This window comes from Tenrec ecaudatus, chromosome 3 (assembly GCF_050624435.1).
Source record: "Tenrec ecaudatus isolate mTenEca1 chromosome 3, mTenEca1.hap1, whole genome shotgun sequence".
NCBI lineage: Eukaryota > Metazoa > Chordata > Mammalia > Afrosoricida > Tenrecidae > Tenrec > Tenrec ecaudatus.
The window spans coordinates 67,622,364-67,635,200 of NC_134532.1; the positions used below are offsets into that span (position 1 = coordinate 67,622,364).

General features: G+C 43.7%; 1 protein-coding gene and 1 non-coding gene across 2 annotated transcripts in view; one reads left to right on the forward strand and one right to left on the reverse strand.

Annotated features, from left to right (window-relative positions):
* TMEM184C (transmembrane protein 184C) overlaps nt 1–3,817 on the reverse strand; it is a 28,570-nt gene extending 24,753 nt beyond the window's left edge. Inside the window, exon 1 of the mRNA XM_075543719.1 lies at nt 3,155–3,817. Coding sequence (XP_075399834.1) covers nt 3,155–3,277 — 123 coding nt within the window. The 5' untranslated portion in view covers nt 3,278–3,817. The remainder of the gene's footprint in view (nt 1–3,154) is intronic.
* Nucleotides 3,818–11,596: 7,779 nt separating this feature from the next.
* LOC142443989 (U6 spliceosomal RNA) lies at nt 11,597–11,701 on the forward strand. The gene has a single exon (XR_012783686.1). It is a non-coding gene; the product is annotated as a U6 spliceosomal RNA (small nuclear RNA).
* Nucleotides 11,702–12,837: the final 1,136 nt, after the last annotated feature.

Here is a 12,837-nt window from a genome sequence, read left to right on the forward strand (position 1 = left end):
TTTAAAATTAACAATCTACAAGGGGCCATGAGGGTTTGGGGGTAGGAAGGGAAAAAAGGAGTTGCTGATCCCAAGGGCTCAATGGAAAGTAAATGTCTAGAAAAGAATGATGGAACATATGTACAAATGTCAAGAGTTGTAAGAACCCCCAATAAAACGATAAAAAAAAAGACAAATAAAGACTTACAGCCTTAGAAACCCTAGGGCACAGTTCTACTGTCTTGTAGGTAAGTGAACCAGAAAGGTCATCAAGTCGAAGGTGACCTGAAGACAGTGAGCTTTTGCTTTCTCAGCAGCAGTGGTCCCGGGACACTGCTTTCTCCTTCTGGAGACTCTCCTGTCCTGGTTTCCCTGGGACCTCTGTCTGTGTTCCTCTTCCTCACAGCTAGCCCTCCATTTTCTATGAGTTTCTATTTCTCTATTTGACCACTAGGTCCTAGGCCTTTTTTCCTTCTTTAAATTCTCATTGTCTTAAACACCATCTATATTGTGCCTGTTGCCGACATTTCTATTTTCAGCTCAAGGCTGAGCTTTTGACTTGCGTACCCAACTGCTTATTTGACATGTCCCTTATATACCTTTAAAGAAATGTCCCAGAACTCAAACCTATCTGTGGCCCTAGATCTTCTTCCACTGTAACCAGCGCCCCATTTACCTGGTGGTTTATGCCAGAAACCTTGGAGCCATCCTTGTCTCCTCCCCTTTTCTGCCTTTCCTCTCTAAGCCAATCCCCTGTCAAGCCCTGGCTGTTCACTCAAGGATACCTAACCAATCAGTTTCACTCTCTATCCCTCAACGTTCTAAGTTGTCTATACTTCCAGTCAATTATGCACAGCTGCCATAGTGGTCTTTAGAAGCCGTGTAAAAAGAATGCCCTTTCTCGGTCTCTCAGATATTTTTAAACTTTCCTCTGGAGCACTTTATGTAATTTTTTGTTGATTGTGCTCAGCACTAAATTTCATGAAGGTAGGTGCCAGCCATGTTTATATCCCTAATAATATAGTAAAAAGGCCCCATTCATTACTGGGCTCAAACAATACTTAATTCAAGCACAGACACTAGGGCAGACAGAAGGGGGAGAGAAAATATGTAAAATGTATATTGTATTAGAAGGCAAGTGCTAGCAAGAAAAATAAAAGTCAGAAGGAAATCTGTGCGAAGTGTTGAGATGAAGGGTGGTCAGGTGGCTTGAGTGAAGCGCTGACAGGAAGTAAAGGAATGCGAATACTCTCTGGGGTAAACCCATTTGCAGACAAAGAAACACAGGGCAAGGTGAGGGGGCACGCCCAGGACATCTGAGGAAGGTGTGCAGCAGGAAGCGCAGGATGGGAGACGGGCGGGAATATTGGCTTTAGGACCTGGGTCCAGTTGCAATTGGAGGGCTTTATGAAAAAGCCAGACCAAGTGTGACATGTTTTAACTGAATCATTCTGGCTGCGGGGTCCAAAGTGGTTCTGGCAAGAGCTTTTGTTAGACTTGGAGCCCAGGAGAGATAGTTAGTGGCTAATTTCTAAATATATTCTGAAGGCAGCAGTCAAGCCACTCTGCTGTCAGCTGAAATGGGAGGTGTGAGAGAAAGAGAGCCATAAAATTGATTCCAAGGATCAAAGACTGCTTCTTTCTTCACGCCCATCTCTCAGCTGAAAAGGTAAAGCTCATTACAGCTGTTGCCAAATCACATTAAAACGCGCCTGGTACAAAGTATTGTTTTTGCCAGCATGACAGGTTAAAGAAAATCAGTATTCAGTCTCCTATAAATGCGGAAGAAAGTGTCTTGGAGAAAAGAAACAATATTTAGGGTAGGATCTCCATATAATAACTTTTCAAGCTGAAAAAAAGCACTTTCAAACCTGTCTTATTGGATTGCCGATTAGAGTTCTCCTTAGCAGCTAGTGGTACTTAAAACTGAATCCAACAACTACGAAGTCTTAAATAAGTTGACACAACACACACACACACACACACACACACACACACAAATTACTCTTAAAAGTATTCCAATACCACACTCCAAAGAAATGCTTGAAAGTGGGGAAATTTTATTTGTATTAATATACTTAGAAGACCAATTATTGGGGGGGGAAACTAAGTCTTTCACAAATGAGAAATCTATAATACAGATTACATTATCATTACTAATAAGAACTATCCCAATATGTATAGTCCATATTTATTTGTAAGGATGTGAGATACTGTGCCAACATGGGGGAGCCTTGATGGCTGTTAACTGCAAGGTCAGCAGTCTGAAACAACCAGCCGCTTTGCTCTGAGGCAGAAATTAGCCATTCCTCCCCTGCAGGACAGGTTCTCTACTCCTGTAAGGCGTTAGTCTTAGAAATTAACTGGGATCGTTTTACTCTGTCCTCTAGGTTGTTCTGAGCTGGAATTGACTCCATGGCAGAGAGATGCCATTTTGAGAAAGTTAACACAAAGTACTGTAGCAAAGCAAACTCAAACACATGTGAAATTCATTTTAACTGGGTGATCATTTCCACAATAACAAGAAAATGTCCTTAAACGTGGCATGGAATCTTAAACTCTTTTATGCAGGTATTAAGAATTGGAAGCACTTCATTAATTCTGAACTTTATTATATATTTTCTAAAAAGTATATAATGTACTATGTTACCTTAGGGACTTTCAGGCTGTTTGTAGCATTTTACTGATGTCATAATAAGAATATGACATCAAAAATATGCCAGGAGCTTTTTGCAAAACCTTTGTTGATTGAGAGCCAATTTCCAAAGTAAAAACAAAGTTAACCAACTAGGATCTTTTAATTAGGTAAGCTAAGAAAATTCAACACAAGACTTTCAAGGTAGTTTACCTGAGTTAGACGTGACCCCAATGAGATTTCACGAATACAATTAACTTGCAGGGAATTGATGAAAACTTGCAAAAAATTGTGCTCTTTTAAAACAACTATCCTAATATAGCCGAATCTTCAAACCAGTCCCACCTCCACCTATAGCATTTTAAAAAAATTGTGAACAAGAAATCAGTCCTACGGCTGAGCTCTCTAGTTGACGAGAGACCAGACACAAAGCCAGGGGGAGGGTAAGAATAGGAGAGGGATAGACAGCTCTTTCCCAATCTCTGCTGGGCAGAGAACACGGCAGAAAGGGCGGCGACGGACGGTGCGGGACCCTCTTACCTCCAGTTTCTGTAATTCCCACACGCATAGGGGAACCGCCACCACTATGGACACCAGGTAGATAACCACAGCTAAAGGTCGAATCCACTGTCTCCAGTTCCTCCAGGTGCAAGTGCAAGGCATGTTTTCGCACAAATCAGCTCCGCGTAGTAAGGAAAACGAGCTCAAAAGAGACTGGCAAGGGGAGCCCTGCGCTCCGGAGAAAGCTGTTACCAGCAGCACGAGCCGCCTCCTCGGCGGGCACTGGGCTTTCTGCTAAGGCTGCTGCAGCCGCTCAGAGTGCTCCCAGGGCGCTGTGCGGACAGCATCTTCTCTTCCCCACCTCGCATCGCCCCGGGTCCTCCGTGCTGGATGCCGCTGCCCTCACCTGGGGATCGCCCTGAATTCCGCCTGCACCATGGCTTGGAGCTAGGCGCCGGCCAGGTCCGGCCTCTAGACACCCTCCGCACAGTCCAGTTCTGCCCCGCCGCCGCCGGTCCGCCCGCTCTTTTCTTTAGGGGTTGGCCTTCCTCCCGCCCGCGCTCGCAAATAGCTCCACGTCCAGTGATGGTGACAGGTGACAGGTGACAGGTGAGGGCTCCAGCCCGCAGACCCCAGGTTAGCTTCACTTGCTCCCACGGGACAGACACCACGGCGGAACCCAGGCCGAGCGAGGGCTTGCAGTTCTCTTCCGCTTCCGCTCCGGCTGTCTGAAGGCGATGATTCGCCGGCAGCGCCAACACTGCCCGCCCCATCCGGCTCGTTTCTCTTCTCTGATTGGTCACTGTCGGGGGCGGGGCTGGGATGCTGCTTGTGAAGTATAGCGAGAAGGGAAAGGAAAACAGTACTCAGAGGCTTGTAGGCCGCGGCGCCGGGCTGACCGGATGACCCTGAAGATGTGAGGAACACAGTCTGTCTGTATTTCTTATTATCATTTTTAAAAAAGCAGTCTTTCTCAAAGTGGGTAATACCGCCCCCTAGGGGACGTTGGAACGACCCTGCTGCAAAGGCTGATACCTACACTTTATTCAGGATTATGAATTACAGTTCAAAAGTTTTTAATTGCCAAGGGGTGCTGAGTATTTATTATTCCTGAAAAGGGGTCAGTGACCAAGTCAGTTTGGGAACCTGTGCTTTCAAGGAAGCCAAGGCAAGGGGGGCGCGTGGGATGGTCAGAGAGTTAGTTCTAGGGAAGGAACGGTTTTCTTCATAAAAGGTGTGGGGTTGGCTGTGAGAATATACAGGCAACCTGCTGGAGTAAAGCAGGGACGAATAGGAGACACTGCCTATTTTTCTCTGAAGTGCCAGAATCTAGGGGGTAGGCGGCTTGGTCTTTTAGAATCATAAGGAATGTATATAATTGTGGGAAACAACTGGAAGAGAGTGTATGAGGACAAACTCAACTTTTTAAAAAGAACTTAGTGCATTTATTATGATTATTATTTTAAGTGATTTTATTGGGGATTGTACAGCTCATCACAATCCGTCCACACATCCATTGTGTCAAGCACATTTGTATATAAGCTGCCATCATCATTTTGAAAACATTTTCTTTCTCTATTTGAGCCCTTGGTAATCAGCTCTCTCCCCTCACCTCCCTTACCCTCCCTCCCTCAAGAACACTTGATAATTTATCATTTTTCCCCCAGGTCTTACAATGACCAATGTCTCCCTTCACCCACTTTTCTGTTGTCTGCCCTCCTGGGAGGGGATAGAAGGCTCCCATGGAGGAAACCTTCATGGGGTTGGAGATGCATCCCACTCACATTCTCTTAAGTAAAAGTTATTCCCCACGATGTCCCCCCCATAATAATTCCAAATCTAAGGTGCTATTTGCAAACACATGGTCCTTGACTACACCCTTGGAGGTCAACCGCTTGAAGGTTGTCTATCTGGAGATTGTCAGCCACCTAAGGCAATCTGGCTAGATAGTCTGTCCCACCCTAAGCAGGGCCCACTCCCTTCTGATTAGGATAATGATGTTCCCCTGCAGGAAAGCTCATGGACACCAAAGGTCAAGTCTGCTCAGATGCACCCCCTTCCTGTTACGTATATGGTTACCTGTAACTAGGGGAGCTTGTATGCCCCTGAGTGTATATAAGCCTTGTTTGGAAATTTCTCTCTGTGGACCTTGCTCCTGTAGTCATGGTGGTCCCGGAGGAGAGCACCTGCATGCATTATCTTGTCTGATGTCTCTTTAGTCTTACCCCTCAATTATACGACTGCCCCTTGGACCCATTCAATTGTGGGGGCTGGTACCCCACATGGTATTTTAGAAGCAGCTGCAAATACCTAGTACCCTTTCAAATTTGTAATGAATTAAAAATGGTGCATATTTAAATTTCAAAAGATTGATATTATCACTGACAAAAGGAATTTCATGTGCCTAAAATCTTCAGCCAACTCTGTAAACAATCTGTGTGCTTATTTCTCAGAGATGCAAATGTGTATATGTCATTTTCTGGGGTACAACTCTGTACTAAGTTCTTTACCAGCATTGATATCACATGATCAGCACAAAGGATTCTGAGCGATGGTCATAGTTGCATTTTACAGAGTGCATTAGAACTTCAATTCTGAGCACCTCAGTTTGCAATGGAATATGGATGACAGTGAGCGCCCAAAATCCATTTGCGGGATCCCCACATAGATTAAGCCCCAATAAATTCTTTCAGATCAGACGGCAAGGATGTAGTAATGTTGCCCTCAAAATGCATTGGAAAGTAGAGAACCTCCATGCCGCTCCTGCCATTGCAGAGAGGGGCAGTCGCTCTTTTAGGGGTTTATCTGGATGGAGGTCACCAGACTTGGGACAGTACTGGGGGTCACATAGTCCAGTCATGCCCTGTCAGTCACACCCTGACCACCCATCTTCGTGGGAAGGCCTCAACTTCTAACAACGTGTGTGTCCCCATCATGGCCCAGTTCCTGCTTCTATAGTCTCCTCTGTATCTGTGATGTATTGATCTGCCACCAATCACGAAATTTTGAGTTCGTTTTGTTCTTTGCCCGATTTGTATGCTGCCTTACCTTGAATCCCCCACACTGTTTTGACCTCATGCTAATGACCTCCCTCATCCATATGTATTGTTTTTGTCTATTTTAAGACAAATAAATATTTTCCCTAAATGATATTTGAGATGGGGTCTTTTGTGAACCTTAAAACAAGAGTAAACAAAGTAAGTATTCTCCCCCAGCTTACTGAGGAGCAAGTAGTAGAGCTGGGGTTCTAACCTCCAACCAAAGACCCCTGAACCTCTCAGGCCACGGCTACCACTGGCAATATCTGTGTCTTGTCAAGTGGGCAAGGTGGCTTGCAAGATTCAAGGCTTCCAGGACAGCGCTGAGAACCCTCACATGAATATGACCTTCCCCATGGTCACCGGGCCCTGGGAAAGTCTGGAGCTTGGTTTCTGCTGCTTTCTTCCATATCTCTAACACAGTTTTAAAACCTGTCCTCTTTTAATGCAAACTGATTTGCGAAAAGGGGGGGGGGGGAGTAGGCTATTTGTTTTCTCTCAGCCAAAACCAAAAAACAAACAAAATCCCCCCAAACAACAACAACAAAAGCTACCTCACTCTGCCATTGAGCAGAGGGCAGGGCATAGAACTGTCCCTGTGAGTTTCCCAGACTGACTGGTTAGGGTAGTAGAAGGCTGGTCAGCAAGGCCTTCTACTTTTTATACTGCGCTGCAGTTAGTAGACTTAGCCACCCTCTAACTCTCAATGCTATCAAGTCAGTGCTGATTCGTAATCACCACCACCCACCCCCTGTGGGTTTCCAAGACTGTAACTGTTTACTGAAGCAGTTAGCCTATTTGGAACTGCCAACCATGAGGCTCACAGCCCAACTCATAACCGCTACACTGCCAGGGCTCCTTAACTTTCTAACTAAGCTAACTTAAGTCAGTAGGAAAATTAGAGGGAAGCAAAGTATATTATGTGCAAAGTAACATTTATGGTGAGTTTTTCATTGATATAAATGTCTTCACTGTGTTTTATTTTTTAAAATTCCTGGCGGGATCGGGTTTGTTGGTGAGGCGGAGGCGGCTTGGCAGGTGGGTTTAGGCTTGGGGGCCAGCAGCCGCCATGATCCAGCTGGAAGCTGGAGGTGAAGAAGTACATCGTCGAAGAGACATTTGCACTCCGGTTTGAGAACACGGCCACCCGAAACAAACGAGAAGCCATAGAAGTAACCTTTGCAGATTTCGATGGGGTCCGCGATCTTATTTCAAATCCCAATGGAGACAAAGCAAAAGTGATGGTCTGCAAGGAATTTCAGGCACATGGTGCTGATGAGGTACTAAATAGGGTGTACGGAGGTTTCTTGGTAAATCCAGAATAAGGATACAATGTCTCTTTGTTATATGACCTTGAACATCTGCCCGCTGCCAAAGTGGGTTTCAACTTAGATGTTTGGAAAATTAGTTCATTAGCAGAGGGTGGTAGGGTGAAAAGCACGCTGTTAGTCAATCGATGTAGAGTAAGTGAAGATATGTTTATTTACTTCCAAATCACACGAAAATGGATAAATGGAAGTTTGCCTTCAATGGATGAAACTGCCTTCAGTGGATGCAACTGCCCTGATGGGTCTCGGGGCTCTTAGTCTTGAGAAACGAAGACTGGACAGTCAGGGACCACAAATTGGCAAGCAGAAAGCAGAGTCTCTTTGGAAAGAAGAGCACCTGACACAGTGAATTGCCACTAAGTGAAGTTGGCCTGTCTGCATCTCCGGGTTATGAATTGACCAATTCTGTGACTGGTCCCGTTTCTGAGATCCATTCAACAACCCCATCTTGCTCCAGCCTCGGCTGGGTCTTGCCTGTGCATGGACAAGGAAGTACGCACACAAAGGTCAGCACAAAGAGAGCTTAGAATCAGCCTAGGCGTCTGACGCCTGCAGGTTGAAGATGAGATTGTCCCAGGCTGTTGAGATCACTCTTCCAGATCTCCTGCCCCTCCCAAAGCTTTCCACCAAGGGCAATCGATTCTAGAACATTTTCGTCTTCTTTGTGGAGATGGGGCTTTCTATTTCCATGGAAAGGTACAATCTGGGGAACTCACAGGGACAGTTCTACCTGGTCCTCTAGGGTCCCTCTGAGCCGGCATCCATGGGATGGCAGTGAGTGAGTGTGTGTGAGTGAGTCTAGATCAAACTGTTTGGTTTGTTTTTTCAGGAATGTGTTGGCTCAGATTTTGAGATTATATACAAACCCATCAAAAGATTAAGTGAGCTTGATTTTTAAAGGTTGCAGGAATACAGATCTGAACAGGTAGATTATGTTTAACTTCGTAACAGCCTAAACAAAACAATAAATGAAAGCCACACTCATTGCTTTGAAGTGGATTCCAACTCAGCGAAGCCATGTAGCAAAACGGAATTGCCCAAGGTGTTTCCCTTAAAAAAAAGTTTCTTTTTGTTTTGTTTTTTAACAGTTTTTTTGGCGCTTCATCCACATGTCATAGAATTTGGTCATCCTTAGTGTTTCCCAGGCTGTAATCATTTTAAAATTTTTATTATTTATTTAAATCATTTTATTGGGGGCTCGTAAAACTCATCGCAATCCATATATACATCCATTGTGTCAAGCACATTCGTACATTTGTTGCCATCATCATTCTCAAGACATTTGCTTTCCACTTGAGCCCTTGGTGTCAGCTCTTCATTTTTTTCCTCCCTCCCCGCTCTCTCTCCCTCATAATCCCTCGATAATTTATAAATTATTTTTTTAGCATATCTTACACTGCCCAACATCTCCCTTCATCTAATTTATTGTGGTCCGTCCCCGAGGGAGGAGGTTAAAAAAAGATCCTTGTAATCAGTTCCCACTTTCTACTCCACCTTTCCTCCACCTCCCGGTATTGCCACTCTCACCACTGGTCCTGAGGGGTTCATCTGCCCTGGATTCCTTGTGTTTCCAGTTCCTATCTGCACCAGTGTACATCCTCTGGTCCTAAAGGCTTGGAGGTAAACAAGCGGCCATCTAGCCCAAAACAACAAAGCCCACATGGAAGACGCACACCCAAGCTGTAGTCTTTACAGGAGTAGATTGCCAGACCTTTCCACTCCTGACTCACTGGTGGATTTGGGTCTACTGACCTTTTGGGATACCATTTCAGTGCTTAATCCATTGTACCACCAAAGCTCCTTCTCCACCAAATAAAGTCGTACAGGTTTCATAACCAACTTTCTGATCTGAGCCTCTAAGCTCAACATTTGCTCACTCTCTGTTTCAAAACTCTTTACCCCCTCATATATCTTTCAGGCTACATTTTAAGCTTCATTGAGACACTATAATTTATCATTACCTCCCCTATCTCTTCTTACCACTGTAGAAGTATAAAAATTTGATAATATCACCTGTGAGTTAAATCTGTCAACTTAAGAAGAGGTGGAGTCTAGCCTGTCAATCAGGTCACAGCTTGATTACCTCGTGTTTGGGGGACAAAGGAGATAAATAGCTCACTGGTGGCCAGACCCACAAACACTCTGTTTTGTCTTCCTGTTGACAAGACACATGGAGCTTCGCTGTTGCAGCCAGAGTCCTGGAGCTGGAGGAGCCACGTGGAAACTCCTGCCAGTGCTGAGATGCTTCCACTTCTACTGGTTTTCTCCTCCTGAACAGTTCCTGTCTCAGAAATCCACCGGGGGGTGCTCTGAGTTAACAGCGACTCACTGGCAATGAGCTTGGATTTTGGTACCACAGCATATTCTAAATGCCCGCAGTAATGTTCATTCTGTCCATAGGTATAAAAAAGTAGATGGAACTGTGCTTGCAATATTTATTAATTGCATAAAGCTCATTATACTTTTGATGAACTACATGTTTATTCTCTCGCATTTGTTACTTCAGTAAACAAATGTATAACGTAAAGAGTAAAAGTGTCAAACAACCAGAGAACGACACACTGTCATTTGTTTCCGCCTGTGTTATGTCCCAAACTCCCACGAGATATTAAGGAGTGAATTATGCAATTCTTGAAAATGTTCAAAGAGCTAAAAATATTGTCAGAGCAATTGTAAGGTCAGCAGAAGTAGCAAAGGGTTTTTCAAAGGTGAACATATTATGTGTATGTTCAAACACAATGACTATCGTCTAATTGGCCTACCTCTAAAGGAATGGTAGCCTAGTCCTACAGTGAAAGATGGCGAAAGATAAATTACACAGCCGATGATGCTTGGATAAAAGTGAAGAATATTCCAAGTGAGGATGCCTATTAAGAAACAATATGGGAGTGGTGATACCGTGAGGGTGGAGGGAGGGTGGGGTAGAAAGAGGTAACCGATTACAGGGATCTACATATATCCTCCTCCTTGGGGGACAGACAACAGGAAAGTGGGTGAAGGGAGACATGGGACAGTGTAAGATATGACAAAATAATTATAAATTACCAAGGGCTCATGAGGGAAGGGGGAGCAGGGAGGGAGGGGGAAAATGAGCTGATGTACAAATGTGCTTTACACAATGGATGTATTTGTGGAATGTGATAAGAGTTTTATGAGCCCCTAATAAAATGATTAAAAAAAAAACAGGTCTAAGGAAGGTGTCCGTGGTGACAGTTACCTTAGGTATCTTGATTATGAAGATAGTTTCCCAAGTGCGACACATGTCAATTTTTGGCAAACTGTACACTATAAACATATACTTTTATTGTACATCTGTTTTTCTTAATGAAACTGTTCTTTAAAATAAATAAATAATTAAGGGTTCATGAGGGAAGGAGAAATGAGGAGGGAGGGGGGAAAATGAGGAGCTGATGACAGGAGCTTACGGGGAGAGCAAATGTTTTGAGAATGATGAGGGTAACGAATGTACAAATGTGTAAACACACCATTATACAATTGATGTATGTATGGATTGTGATAAGAGTTGTATGAGCTCCCAATAAAATGATTAACAACAACAAAAAGATAGAAAATGTTTTGGAAATGATGGCAACATATGTACAAATGTGCTTGAGACAATTGATGTATGGATTGTTATAAGAGCTGTAAGGGCCCCCAGTAAAATGATTGATAATAAAAAAAAAGAAAAGAGGAAACACAGGGAATCTAGGACAGATGAACCCCTCAACACCAGTGGTGGGAGTGGCGATACCAGGAGGGAAGGGGGTGTAGAAAGGGAGAACCGATCTTGGAGATCTATGTGTAACCTCCTCTCTGGGAGATGGGCAATGGGAAGGTGGGTGAGGGGAGACGCCGGGCAGTGTAAGATAGGATAAAATAATTATTTATAAACTATTAAGGGACCAGGGGGAAGGGGGTAGCGGGAGGGAGGGGGAGGGGAAAAAAAGGAAACCGAGCTGATTCCAGGAACCCAAGTGGAAGGTGAATTATGAGAATGACAAGTGCAACGACTGTATAAGGGTGCTCTGCTCAATTGATGTATGTATGGATTGTGATAAGAGTTGTATGAGCCCCAATAAAAAGATTTAATAAAAAAAAGAAAAGAAACACTGGAGTGCTCGCTTCGGCAGCACATTACTAAAATTGGAACAATACAGAGAAAACTAGCATGGCCCCTGTACAAGGATGACATGCAAATTTGGGAAGCGTTCCATATTTTTAACAAACTGAACTCTGGAAGAAAAACCAAAGGAAAAACAATATGGAAACATTTAAAATTATAGTTTTATCATTTTTTGGTCACGTATTTAATTTTTTCATTAACATTTAAAAACTTTCTTATAATACACTGTAGCTTTATATTCCTCTTTTACTATTCTTATTTAAATGTTAATTTTATGAAAGACTGAACTCCCGTTTGGTATATCATTTTTTGTACTTAAAAAAGTCATTAGGGCAGAAAACCTGCTAAATTATTCGAATCCCACTACTGGTTGTATTCATCTATATTCTGGGTCCAAGAAATATCGAATCATTCCATTTATTAAATGTACAGAGACCTGGTGATATGATCGGGTTTTCAAAGTCATGTGCGTCTGACAGACCTTGCTGTGTTTTGCTCAGTGCAGTCAACTACTGCAAGGTGTGTCTGGGAGTTCAGTGCGGCCTGTGGCTCCTCCGTTCACAATTCGGGAAGCCCAGCGTTAGGGTTTTCTTTCCCCTGGCTTCTGACTTGGACCAGCTCTTGTTTCATCCAAGCTCCTATCCCCGACATCTCCAGAGTTTACCCAGCAGTCACTCCTGTGGCATTCTTTGCTTCCTGTTTTGATTTAAGTGGATGGCTTGGGTTTACTCCCCCCGTATACTTTCATATTGAGGCCCTTTGCTTAAGTGATGGAAATAAAATATTCGAATGATCAGAACATTCGTCCTCATCTTCCAAGGTCTGTTACTAGAATTACCGGATCAGTGACCCTAAGACTCTAGTTTCCACCCAAGACAGGTGATAAAATGTCTTAAGCCACCGGATAATACTTAGCAGGGTATTTGGTTCTCTCTCGCGGAATGGTGCAAACAGCTCGCATAGTAAATAATACATTTCCTTGTCTATAATTCATTTCATGCTAGGTGAGCTTTACTAGGTGAGCTCTATCTCGTGGGAAAGTTCCCCCCCCCCCCCACTTCAGTTCTTTTATTGTCAGATGATTTAAATGACTTTTCTGTATTACCGAGTTATAGGCTAAAAGGAATGAGAAAACTTTAGCACATAAATCAGGGATGGGGAAACTTTTTTCTGCCAAGTACCATTTGGATATTTATGACATCATTCAAGGACCACACTGGTCAAACATTTTCT